The sequence below is a fragment of the Archocentrus centrarchus genome, chromosome 22 (assembly GCF_007364275.1).
Source record: "Archocentrus centrarchus isolate MPI-CPG fArcCen1 chromosome 22, fArcCen1, whole genome shotgun sequence".
Classification (NCBI taxonomy): domain Eukaryota; kingdom Metazoa; phylum Chordata; class Actinopteri; order Cichliformes; family Cichlidae; genus Archocentrus; species Archocentrus centrarchus.
The window spans coordinates 3,088,710-3,101,645 of record NC_044367.1 but is presented as its reverse complement, the minus strand read 5'-3'; the positions used below and the strand labels follow the sequence as shown (position 1 = coordinate 3,101,645).

At 42.3% G+C, this 12,936-nt stretch overlaps 1 protein-coding gene across 3 annotated transcripts in view; it reads right to left on the bottom strand.

Annotated features, from left to right (window-relative positions):
* Positions 1-335: 335 nt before the first annotated feature.
* fgfr3 (fibroblast growth factor receptor 3) overlaps positions 336-12,936 on the bottom strand; it is a 77,062-nt gene continuing 64,461 nt past the window's right edge. For 2 of the 3 annotated variants that reach the window (XM_030718662.1, XM_030718664.1), the window contains exons 11-19: positions 10,634-10,782; positions 10,380-10,501; positions 10,093-10,203; positions 9,817-10,007; positions 7,711-7,833; positions 7,193-7,263; positions 2,661-2,798; positions 2,019-2,124; positions 336-1,553 (exon numbers count right to left, since the gene is read on the bottom strand). In XM_030718662.1, the coding sequence (XP_030574522.1) occupies positions 1,389-1,553; positions 2,019-2,124; positions 2,661-2,798; positions 7,193-7,263; positions 7,711-7,833; positions 9,817-10,007; positions 10,093-10,203; positions 10,380-10,501; positions 10,634-10,782 (1,176 nt within the window). In that variant the 3' untranslated portion in view covers positions 336-1,388. The remainder of the gene's footprint in view (positions 1,554-2,018; positions 2,125-2,660; positions 2,799-7,192; positions 7,264-7,710; positions 7,834-9,816; positions 10,008-10,092; positions 10,204-10,379; positions 10,502-10,633; positions 10,783-12,936) is intronic. The other variant, XM_030718663.1, reaches the window with a different exon arrangement.

Here is a 12,936-nt window from a genome sequence, read left to right as displayed (position 1 = left end):
CCTTGCCCAGCAAGAGTTACTCGTTGCTTTGATATTGCAAACGTTAACTTTTCAAACCAGAACTTGAACTCATCGGAAACATCTGGCTCTCCTCAGCAGGAGGCTTCGGCTCGTGAATCCTCCTCTGGCAGTCGAATCGCACTCGCTCTCAAAAAGAAAAGAAAACAGAAAAATCGTCTTTGTGTCATACATTCTAAACTGTAAACAAACCAATAAAAAGATGGATCAGAACCCAGAGGAGTCTGACAGTAATGAAAATAACGTCGCAGTTCTGCTCGTAAATAAGATAAAAAAAAAAAAAAAAAAAAGTCGAAATAAAAATATTTGTGTACAGTACTAAAAATCCTAAACTAGACCTTTCAAACTTAAGAACCACATGTTAAGTCTATAAATATCTTTACAAATATACACGTTAATTATTCAAATAAACCTTTTCTGATTAAGTGTTTTACACGTTCATGACAGTGTCTTCTAGATTGAATGTTTCCAATCCTAAAACAATATCTTTAAAAAAAAAAAAAAAAAGTAACTTTTCATCTTTTAAGCTGTGGACAGCAATATGATACATATTTGCATTTATATATTTACAATAAATCACTTTGTAGAGACATAAAAAAAAAAAAAAATCCCTCATAACCTCACTGTTCTTATTACTGAATGGCCCTGAAGCTTTGCCTCATATTTGATGAAGAATTTGTTCCATGATTATCACAACATTTTTTTTTTTTTTTTTTTTCGGGATGCTAAAATGCGATGATGGCGTACACATTCACGAGGAAACGCTCACGTAATCCTCTCTGTTGCTGAACATCTTCTAGTCATTCTTCTCAAGAACAAGTCCCATCGTCGAGTTCATTCTGGCTTTGCTGGTATCTTGTTCATAGATTTTCTTTCAGATCGCTCCGTGTAGTTAAAAAAAAAAAAACTAAATTAAAAAACAAAATCGGAGGACCCCCACCTACTGGATTGCCAACAAGTGACTCATCAATGCCCTTCATTTCCTCCTCTTAAATCCTTTCTCATTCAGTCTCAGGAGGTTTAATCCCAGTAGGCACGGAATGGTTTCACCCCACAGATTGTCCGTAACAAAAGACTGGCCCGAGTACAAAAATATAATTTCATTTCTGAAAAGAAGAACACAAACATGGTTCAACAGCAAGAAATAATCCTTCAATGTTCAAAGAGGTTCTTGGGGATGAGGGGGAAAAGAAACGCGGAAGAGAGTTTTGTCCGAGAGTTTAAGACGAGTCAAAGAGCTGAAGCGCTGTGGAAGTATTGCATGCTGAGTTTTTTTTTTCCATATCTTGAGGTGCTTGAGTCAGCGAGAGGTGATATTTTGTCACAAACTGTGAGAAGAGGTTAATGTCCGACCTCCTCCAGCACAGGTTTTATGTCCTAATCACCCCGTTACTGGGAAGCTGTTTGGGAAGACAGGGCTCGTCAGGCAGCGGGTCGTGGGCGAACACAGAGTCGTCCCCTGAGGAGCAGGTGCTGTTGGAGTCCTGACAGGTGGGAGAGTACTGCTCGAAGGGCACCGACAGGTCCAGGTACTCCTGTCAGAGGAGAGGTCAAAGGTTAGACTCTGGTGTCACAGTCAAACCTTTTCATTTTTGGTGGTCAGATGATTGGAAAAAAGAGTGTTCAGTAAATCATTCCAGGTCTTCAGGATGTGCTTGAAATAAGACTTTATAATAGTTTTGTAATTGTGTCTTAGGTGTCTGTATTTCCTATATTACCCATGTAGTTCTTGTGAATGTTAATTCACATTGTTTAGGCATATGTAAAGAGCAGACCCCTTCTGAGCTTTCTTTGCCTCTGCACTACTTTTTAAAACTTCAATCACATGCAGCTGTAAAATACACCCTAACATCTGAAGAATCTCTCATTGTGACTCTTTAAGAATGTTTTTATGGTTAGGTGAGACTTAATAAAGCAATAAGCTACACGGCCAGTTCATCTGTCATTATTTCTGGTGCTTCCGTGCTATCTGCGAACTGCAGCTGTGCAGGGAGACTCACATCTGTGGAGGTCATTGATAAAATCCGGTCATGATCTTCTACCAGCTGCCTGAAGGTCGGCCTCTGCGATGGCACAGCATGCCAGCACTCCCTCATGATCATGTACCTGAAATCCCAACATCAAGGTTTTAGTCACTCTGCATCTCATTGAGTACATTCACCAATCTTAGATGGACCGTTTCCACTGGTTTGTAACCACACTGGACATAAAGCACAAAAAGTCTTAAAAGCGGCCTATTATGCTCATTTCCAGGCCACATCAGGCCTCGGTGCAGCCTTCAGCAGAGACAAGCTATTTGGTTCCCTTATAGGTCCGTATTAGGAATATGGGGCCTTAATGAGCTCATAACGAGCCAAAAGTAGAAAAAAGTGTCTCAAATGCAGCATTTACAGGAGTTTTAGAGGGTTAGGGTTCTTGCACATATGCTGACCTAATTGTTGGAAACTTTATTATTTAATATAAGCATCCATTATTGTAACAGTTTATATATATATATATATATATATATATATATATATATATATATATATATATATATATATATATATATATATATATATATATATATATCTTGGGTAGGTGCATTTGAACTGTCCAGCCACTGCAAACAAAGGGGATAAAACTCGCATAGAGACACCTACAGTTCATGTGTGCAGTTGGCAGGTTTGTCCATCCGATGTCCCTCCTTCAGCAGTTTAAAGAGTTCTTCCACTGGGATTCCTGGATACGGCGAGCCTCCCAAGGTGAAGATCTCCCACAGCAATACCCCATAAGACCACCTGAACAGAGGAACAAGAACACAAGGAATACAAATTAGAGGTCATAAAGAACCCGTGCTCTAAAAGCAGTCATAGTTCACACTGATGCTTTCCTTCCACCGATCGATCTGTTTGAGGGAAAAATTGATCTTGACTAATGTTAACTGCACTCAATTTTAAAAAATCTATTTGAAATTCTCATTGTTTCAGACAGCAGGTCAATATCTGTAAAAAAAAAAAAATCAACATCTCCTGCCTCAGGCAAGAAATAAGACAAGTAAACAAAAGAAAGAGATGTAATCGTCCATTTGTTGTTTTGATGGCTCAGAAAAAAGAAGTGTGGATAAAAATCTTGTGACAGATAAGCAGCTACTAACTTTGGATGCAGATAATGATATCTCCAAAATACCAACAGGGCCTGACCTGAAGTGGGCAGCAAAGATAAATGGGAAACCTTATTATACAGTATCTACCGTTAAAGCGCAGCTGCCATCAAATCCAGGTTCTCTTGTACCTCTAAACCAAGCCATCATCTCTCTTTCTTTCTCTCTCTGTGGCAGCAGTTCGAATGAACCCCCACATTATTCCTTAATGTCTAAAAAAATGAGGGACAGTAATCATATAATGGGCAGTCTATTAACTCAGTGTACTATTGTTTGGCTATTCGTCCAGTGAATCAGAATGAGACCCCTCCTCCTATTGCAGCTCCCAGTAGGTCTAATCTAATTATCCACGCTTTGATCCAGAGGGGGAAAAACAGCCGCTACACTGGGTGAGCCGGCTGGGCCTAAATCCGAATATGGTGCATGTGTGAGAGTGAGAGAGAGAGACGGAAGTCTGAGGGAGGAGTGTGGTGAAAAAAAGAGACGTCAATATTCAAAGAGGTCAACAAATCAGGTGTTCAGGGTCAGAACAGGACGGCTCGAATCAGAAGAAAGTAGAAGAAAAAAAAAGAGCCACAGACTGAGGCTGTTTATATTTATTGATAGACGCTTGGGATGAATATTCACAAGCTATTAGGTGGCTAACAGCAGAAGAAGGCAATGAAGATGTAAATGCTTCATTTTGGCACCTGCATCAACAGGAGCTGACTGTCTCAGAATGTCAATGAAAGCATCACTGGTGTCTGACTCTGTGAGATTGTGAGAGAGGGATAATCATATTGGGGAGGAATGAAAAATATTGGTTTCTTGGAGGCAAAAATAATTCTGCATTTGGTGGGTTGGTTCGATGATAGCTGCAGTGATATCTATGTTCAGTATTCAGTCCTGTTGGGCACTGAAAGGCCACTGAAAGTATACATACAGATTAAAAGACAAACAATACTGCTTTAGTATCAAAAAAGTCAAAAAGAGTCTCTTTGTGGGTGCATCACTGTCTTACCTAAGCCATACTACTATGTTAGTGAGGAACTTGTTATTTGCTTGGATTTTCTGTTCACCAGTCAAACCAAACCTGTTACTGACAATCTGGCAGAACCGTATGTGCTAGGAGTTTGGAGACGAGAGTTAATCAAAAGTCAACCACAACTTTATTGGTTTTATTTGTTGTTCAAGTATTGCTTCTTGCTGTTTTTGTATTCAGCACTGACTCCCTTCGTGACTTATATGGAAAAACAACATCATCTGTTTCTGCAGCTAATAATAGACTCTGAGGAATGGCATCCATCTGTGATTTCAGTCCTGTAGACGTTTTAATAAGCAATATTCGCACATGACACCAATCAAGACACCATCTGATCTTTTATTCTTACAGAAGAAGATGCTTTAATAAAAGTCAGCCACTCGTATAATCAGCTGCATAAGTAAAATGAAGAAAATGAAGGGTGTTATGAAATACACAGTACTTAAAACACATCAGATCTCAAGAAGGGAGATAGTCTGAGGTGCAACCTGGTGGTGTCAGATGGACTGAAACATAATGTCCCAGAGGTGTTCTATTGGATTTGGGTCAGGCTAGTGTGGAGGCCAGTCAATGGTATCAATTCCTTCATCCTCCAGGAACTGCCTGCAAACTCTCTCCACATGAGGCCGGGCATTGACGTGCACCAGGAGGAACCCAGGACCCACTGCACCAGCGTAGGGTCTGACAGTGGGTCCAAGGATTGTAAACCTAATGGCAGTCAGGGTGCCGTTGCCTAGCCTGTAGAGGTCTGTGCATCCCTCCACGGATATGCCTCCCCAGACCATCACAACCAAACTAGCCATGCTGATGCTACAGGCAGCATAATGTTCTCCAGACACATCTCTCACATGAGCTCAGGGTGAGCCTGCTCTCATCTGTGAAAAGCACAGGGCACCAGTGGTGGACCTGCCAATTCAGGTATTCAATGGCAGATGCCAATCAGGCTCCACAGTGTTGGTTAGTGAACACAGTGCACAGTAGAGGACATCAGCTCACCCTCATAAAGTCTGTTTGATTGTCTGGTCAGAGACTTTCACACCACTGTCCTGCTGGAGGTCATTGTGTAGCAGTGTTCATGCTGTTCCTCCTCCCACAAAGGAGCAGATATCGGTACGGCTGATGGGTTAAGGACCTTCTTCGTCCCTGTCCTGCTGTCCTAGAGTAACTGTCTCCTGGAATCTCCTCCAGGCTCTTGAGACTATGCTGGGAGACACAGCAAACCTTCTGGAAATAGCACGCATTGATGTGCCATCCTGGAGGTGTTGGACTACCTGTGCAACCTCTGTAGGGTCCAGGTATCACCTCATGCTACCAGTAGTGACTCTGACCTTAGCCAAATGCAGAACTAGTGAACTGAAACTGATTAACAACCCCCTCTACCGACCAGCTCAAAATCCCAGAGGTTTCACTGACTTGATGCTGAACCCTGATTAAAAAGTGTTCCATTCATTTTTTTTGAGCAGTATATATCAGTGTTGCCATATAAGAAGACAGAGTTTGTTATAGATCTTTTCACTAATATTACTATGTCCAATATGGTACTTACATAGATATAGATATACATGACTAATGTTTAAATGAAAAGAAGCCACCAATGTGGCATCTATATGTGAATATGTTTGCCCAAAGCCTACCAGCATTACATTTATTGTTCTACTGGACTTTAATTAGTTGATTTAGTTACTGGTAGGCTTCTCTCCCTGTAAAGTTCTTTCTGCAAATGTGTCAACGCCAAAAGCTTTAGTCTTAATCATGCCTGGTTTTATAACCCAGCTGGTTTTGGCCGACACCTTCCCCACTTTTAATGGGTTAGTGCGTCACTGCGAAGGTGCAGTGAGATTTCTTCTCTGCAGCTTTTACAGGCTGACACCTCTGAAGCTGCCCGGAATAAAATCCTCACCTCCGTGACATTGGCAGCGCCCGTAGTACAGGCTGAGCCTCTATCTGCACTAAATAACTCAAAAGAGAATTGGTGATGTTAATGACGAAGGTGCAGCGGGCGTGAATCTGACTGCACAAACTGAGATGTCAATTATCTGACGTACTGCATGCAACATTTATGTTACGCATCAGCTGCTTTTTATTGTTTGATTGTGACTGATTTGTTCTATTGTGTTTTAAGCATTTCCCACCATATTTCCTCTAAAAAAAAAAAAAAAAAAAAAAAAATCACGAGTCAAAAGTCAAAGTCCCCCCAGGGTGTGCGAGAGTAAACTGGCTTCAGAGTGACTACTGTATAAAAGGAGGAGGAGGAGGAGGTTTGGCGGGAGGATTGACTGTGTAATCCAGACCTGCTGAAATAACAGAGAAGCCTGATTCTCCCCTCAGCCTGTTCCCAGTCTAGTGTAATCACACGGCGGGCCAGTGTTGACAGGGGCCTGTGTTTGGCTTGGATGGCTGTGCTGGGGACATGGCGTCTGGCTGTAGCCGATGGGGCTGAGGGGTGAGAAGCCATTCTTGGGGGTGGGGGGTGGTGTTACAGCTACTGCAAGACAGATTGACTCTGTGACTGCCTTTCTTTTCTTGATCGCAGCCGACACGGAAACAATCAGAGGTTGTAAAAAGGTGCAGCTCTCTCTGCTGCCCAGATTCCTTTGAACGGCTGTGGGGAAAATGCCCTGAGGGAACACCTTGTGATAAATCCACTGACCCTCTTATCTCCTGCTCTGGGGCAGGTTGGATTTTCACTGATAAAACAACACTAAGATTTTGAGGCTCTGTTGTGTTCCCATCTCTCTCTGATGTTGTGTAGAGAGATTAAGGAAAAATGCAGTGAGGCATGTGCAGTTGTTAATACACAAGAAGCTCGGGATTATTAACTGAACGCGGTCGACGGTGAGCGGGAGACATTTGGAAAGGGAACGCTGTGATTCCATATTCACACACGCAAATTTGGCTGCTTGACGCTAACACGCCCGGTCACGATATTTCAACACCCAGATTCCGCCGGTGCACAGTGGCTCCACATGAGTGGGCACTTGGCATGTGATGGTTAGTTTGTGCAAACTCACACATCGCTCTGGTGCGTGTAGACCCGGTCGAAGAGAGCCTCTGGAGCCATCCATTTCACGGGCAGACGACCCTGAAACAAAAGAGGTACGACAGAACCGCTTCGGTCAGCAGAACCATTCTGTACGGAGCAGACAACCAAACATTCACCCAAACGCACAAAGTTCAGCTTTGTCGCACTGCCACCACAGCTCGAACCCGAGCTAGCTTCATGTGAGGGAACAGAAATCTGACGACCGTTTTGGAGCTTCATTTGTCACAATGGCTAAAATCAAAAACGCATTCATATTAACCTTATGGCAGTAGTTTGTCATGTTTCCTTTTGTTTTTTTGAATATGCACTTTTAATTTTGCTCAATCTGTTCAGTCCTACTTTCATTCTGTGCCCTGACCGTGACACTGAAAGAAAAGGCTTTCAGCTGTATGGAACGCTCTGCTGCCGTATTCAATACTGTCCCCTCACGCAGCTTCAAACACATAAAATGTTCTTGGGAGAGAACAATGATGGACTGAGACTCACGTTTGTGGTCTTTTTGTAGTAGTCTATATTGTGCACGTCTCTGGCAAGGCCGAAGTCGGCGATCTTCATAACGTTGTCCTCCGTCACAAGGACGTTTCTGGCTGCCAAGTCTCTGTGGATGCACTGAGGGAAGAAGTACAAGCACATCAAAAACTCAGAGCACTGCACTCGCACACACATGCAAATGTATTGAAACACAGACGTAGGGAGACAAGTTTTGCTTAGTGCTTAGTCTACAACGTGCACAAGCTCAGCCAAAGTTTAAACACTTAAATTTGATTTAAACTTACTTTTATTCATGATTTTTAATTATCTTTAACATCTTCCAATATTGCAACCACTAAATTAATAATGGACATGATTTCAAAAGGCTGCTCCATTTAACTGAAAAATTGTTGGCCTTGTTCGCCATCTAAAAAAATGAAATTCATTCCTGTTTACAAAGGTACAGTGCCTTGCAAAAGTATTCAGCCCCCTTGAACTTTTCAACCTTTTGCCACATTTCAGGCTTCAAACATAAAGATATAAAATTTTAATTTTTTGTGAAGAATCAACAAGTGGGACACAATCGTGAAGTGGAATGGAATTTATTGGATCTGTCAAACTTTTTTAACAAATAAAAAACTGAAAAGTGGGGCGTGCGATATTATTTGGCCCCTTTACTTTCAGTGCAGCAAACTCACTCCAGAAGTTCAGTGAGGATCTCTGAATGATCCAATGTTGTCCCAAATGACTGATGATGATAAATAGAATCCACCTGTGGGTAATCAAGTCTCCGTATAAATGCACCTGCTCTGTGATATTCTCAGGGTTCTGTTCAAAGCGCAGGAAGGAACACACCAGGCAGGTCCGAGATACTGTTGTGGAGAAGTTCAAAGCTGGATTTGGATACAAAAAGATTTCCCAAGCTTTAAACATCTCAAGGAGCACTGTGCAAGCAATCATATTGAAATGGAAGGAGTATCAGACCACTGCAAATCTACCAAGACCCGGCCGTCCCTCTAAACTTTCATCTCAAACAAGGAGAAGACTGATCAGAGATGCAGCCAAGAGGCCCATGATCACTCTGGATGAACTGCAGAGATCTACAGCTGAGGTGGGAGAGTCTGTCCATAGGACAACAATCAGTTTTACACTGCACAAATCTGGCCTTTATGGAAGAGTGGCAAGAAAAAAGCCATTTCTCAAAGATATCCATAAAAAGTCTCGTTTAAAGTTTGCCACAAGCCACCTGGGAGACAAACATGTGGAAGAAGGTGCTCTGGTCAGATGAAACCAAAATCGAACTGTTTGGCCACGATGGAAAACGATATGTTTGGCATAAAAGCAACACAGCTCATCACCCTGAACACACCATCCCCACTGTCAAACATGGTGGTGGCAGCATCATGGTTTGGGCCTGCAGGGACAGGGAAGATGGTCAAAATTGATGGGAAGATGGATGGGGCCAAATACTGGACCATTCTGGAAGAAAACCTGTTGGAGTCTGCAGGAGACCTGAGATTGGGATGGAGATTTATCTTCCAACAAGACAATGATTCAAAACATGAAGCCAAATCTACAATGGAATGGTTTACAAATAAACGTATCCAGGTGTTGGAACGGCCAAGTCAAAGTCCAGACCTGAATCCAATCGAGAATCTGTGGAAAGAGCTGAAGACTGCTGTTCACAAACGCTCTCCATCCAACCTCACTAAGCTCGAGCTGTTTTGCAAGGAAGAATGGGCAAGAATTTCAGTCTCTCGATGTGCAAAACTGATAGAGACATACCCCAAGCGACTTGCAGCTGTAATTGCAGCAAAATGTGGCGCTACAAAGTATTAATGCAAGGGGGCCGAATAATATTGCACGCCCCACTTTTCAGTTTTTTATTTGTTAAAAAAGTTTGACACATCCAATAAATTTCATTCCACTTCACGATTGTGTCCCAGTTGTTGTTGATTCTTCACAAAAAATAAAAATTTTATATCTTTATGTTTGAAGCCTGAAATGTGGCAAAAAGTTCAAAAGTTCAAGGGGGCCGAATACTTTCGCAAGGCACTGTAAGTACAGGCCAAAGCATCCTCCTTTAATACCACAGAGTTAAAGTGAAGCAATGTGGCTGACCTTCTGTGAAGCAAGATACTCCATGCCTCGGGCAACCTGGTAGGCACAGGACACAAGGTCTTTGAATGTGAGCTGCTCATCCGGGATTTTGCATGTGTCGAAGGAGTAGTCCATGCCCGGTGGCCGCCGTGCACGCAGGTACTCCCTCAGGTTGCCTTTGGAGGCATATTCCACCAGGACGTACAGAGGACCTGCATGCGACACAGAGAACAAAGTGACGTTCAGGAGGAGGTTAAGTCCTGTGTTAGTCATCTGGTTGCTGCACTCTGGGCTCACCGTCCTGCGTGCAGGCTCCGAGCAGGTTGATGATGTTTTTGTGTTTTCCAATCATCTTCATCATCTCCATTTCTGATACCAGGTCTGATAAATCTTTATCTGTAGCATCATCTGAGATAAGTGACAGAGAATACAGCCAGCTCAGAACAGTGGTGCAGTGGAGCATTTGTAACTGATTGGTGCTTCATATTTAAAGACTGGTTTGAAGAACAAATACAAATTAAAGCAATTAACTAACACAAAGCACAGGAGCACTGCTGCCACTCTCAAGGTCATGTTTTACTCACCTTTCAGCATTTTCACAGCAACAGTGAGTGACTTGTTGGGCTTCTCTTTGTCGATGCCAACAGCCTCAGCCATAACCACCTGGCCGAAGCAGCCCTCTCCCAGAGGCTTTCCCAGAGTTAGCCTGAAACAAAGGTCCAAATTTTAGACTTGGAGCTCAGTGCTGAATCTTTTTTTCTCTCTGCTGGATTAAAAACTAAGTCTGGCAGTCCTGATATGCTGCATGCTGTTTGGCGGCAGTCTTTTTTTTTCTTACCGTGTCCGAGGAAACTCCCATTTGGGGTCGGACGGCAGCTCCAGCTCGGAGACATTAGCGAGCATCGGCCCATCGCTGGACGACAGGCGGGCGATCCTGACCAGTGGTGTGTTTGAGTTCATGGAGGAGTTGGAATCCAAGGACACCTGCTTGGGTGCAAAAAACAAACTGTTATAGTCTCTGAAAAGAGTTTGACGATTGGTGTTCAAATAAAGAGACAGAAGGAGAAAAAAAAGCGTAACCGTGACCTTTGACCAAATATTTTTAAACTAAAAATAAGCTTTGTTTTGTAAAGGGAGTTTCTCAGTTTGATTCCTTTTTCAGTTCTCCTTTTTTCATAGAGCCTAGATAGAGCCCGTCTCCCACCCTACAGAAACTAAAATCATAGTCAGACAAACTTCTCGCTTTATTAATTATTCAGAGTCTTAATGTTTTTGATGTCCAAGGTTAGGACAATGAATCGGCAACTGCAACATAAAATATATTCAAAAGAAATTCTTCCTTTTAAGATACTGAAAATCTTGAGACATTTTCTGTAGAAAAACTGCACTCACAAAAACTGACAGAAACACTTAAAAACCAGTCAAATTCGAAGCAGCCACCAGTTAACTTGAAGTTTAATAAAAATAAAAAAAAAACAACATTTAGCGACTTAACACAGAGCCCACCACACCAATGTTGGACCTCTTTCAGCAGCTCAGTTTCTCTAAAAAAATGTGTCAGTGACTTTTACAAACAGCGGGCCTGTGGCTGCGCACAGGAGGAAGCAGGAGGTAACAAAGATGAATGAAGGAGGATGCAGAGGTGGGCGAGTGAGTGGCGAGGCGGGATGGGCATCTCTATCCATCAACAAGCTCCATTTCTAGATCGGCGGTCATTCCGCTGAGCCCTTGGGCTTGGCATCCTCCCACCATTTATCTGACTGCTTGGGGGGAAAACTGATGGTTCCGGCCTGCTTTTTGATAGATCTGTTTATGTCAGAGTCTGCCAGCTCAGACCCTTCAGGTGGGGTCCAGAAACAAACATGTCCACTTACCAGACTTCTTGACTGGAGGAAAATGAGAAAAAGAGCCCTGACCACAATTTCAGAGGCATGAAAAGTAATATCTGATAGAACATGCCAAGAGGTTTACAGGAGATTTACTCAGAGTTATGAAAAAGAAAGGAGAGAACAGGGAGATTAGCCTTACAAAAACGAAGCAAAGATTATAAAAAAAATGCAATAAGAACTTTCCCTGCACTACCTTATAAGCCCATTTATATGAGAGCAGCAGAAATAGAAATAATTTAGAGGCTACAACAATTAGAAGATGCTTCAAAAGATGAGGTTTCTACTTATATATATATATATATATATATATATATATAAAACCTAACAATACTTCTTTATGTAACACTATATTACAACCTTTACAGTTGAAACCTTATTGTGGTTTTAAAAATGTGTTTTTGTTTTCCAAGATCTGCATTATGGCTTTCAAATAATATTTTCTTTTCTAAAAATGCATCGTTTCCATTTTGAGCGGTACAACCCTTTAATTATGATGTTGGAAGGCTGGAATTTGCACAGAACGCACACACAGTGGCCATGTCCTGCACACAGGGGGAGTCCAGCAGGGTGGGGCCGGAGAGGCAATGACAAACTCGTCTACATGTTAGAGATTCAGACAATCTGTGCATCCAGAGAGAAATGCCAGGATGCACATCCCTGCCTGGATTATAATTACTGTAAGAAACCTAAAAAAGTGAACCAGAGGCTCACAGGGATTAGTGTGACTGCTCTAAACAATCTGTTTCTGACAGTCTTGTTTTGCTCTTGGCTCTGTATGATGTCATTCAGCGTGGCTATCCTTTATCCTTATCCTTAAACCTCCTCTTTATGAAGTGCAGCCAATCAGAAGAAAGCTGGCTTAAAAAGGAGGCAAACAAAGGTAAAAAAAAAAGCTTGTTTCAGATGGAAGTTGGTGGGTGAGTGTGTCCAAACTTTTGACTGGTACTGTATATCTGATTTTTGAATCACCAAATATTGGTCTTACAATCCTGTATTAGTCTATGTTTATGTCTAGCTTCATGTTTACATAAAGAGACAATCAATCCGCTCACTCAACTCTTGAGTGGAGTGTGCATAACCAGACTTTACAAAATATGAAATTATTCCTTCAACCCTCAACACTTGCGTTAATTTCAGTGAGCACAGTTAGCCTGATCTTGATCTATCTGAGCCTAGTCTTGAAGTCAAGGCTCGTCCTGAAGTCAGCCCCACAACGGGACGCGATGACATGAAGAGTTCTTCACGCTGCAAG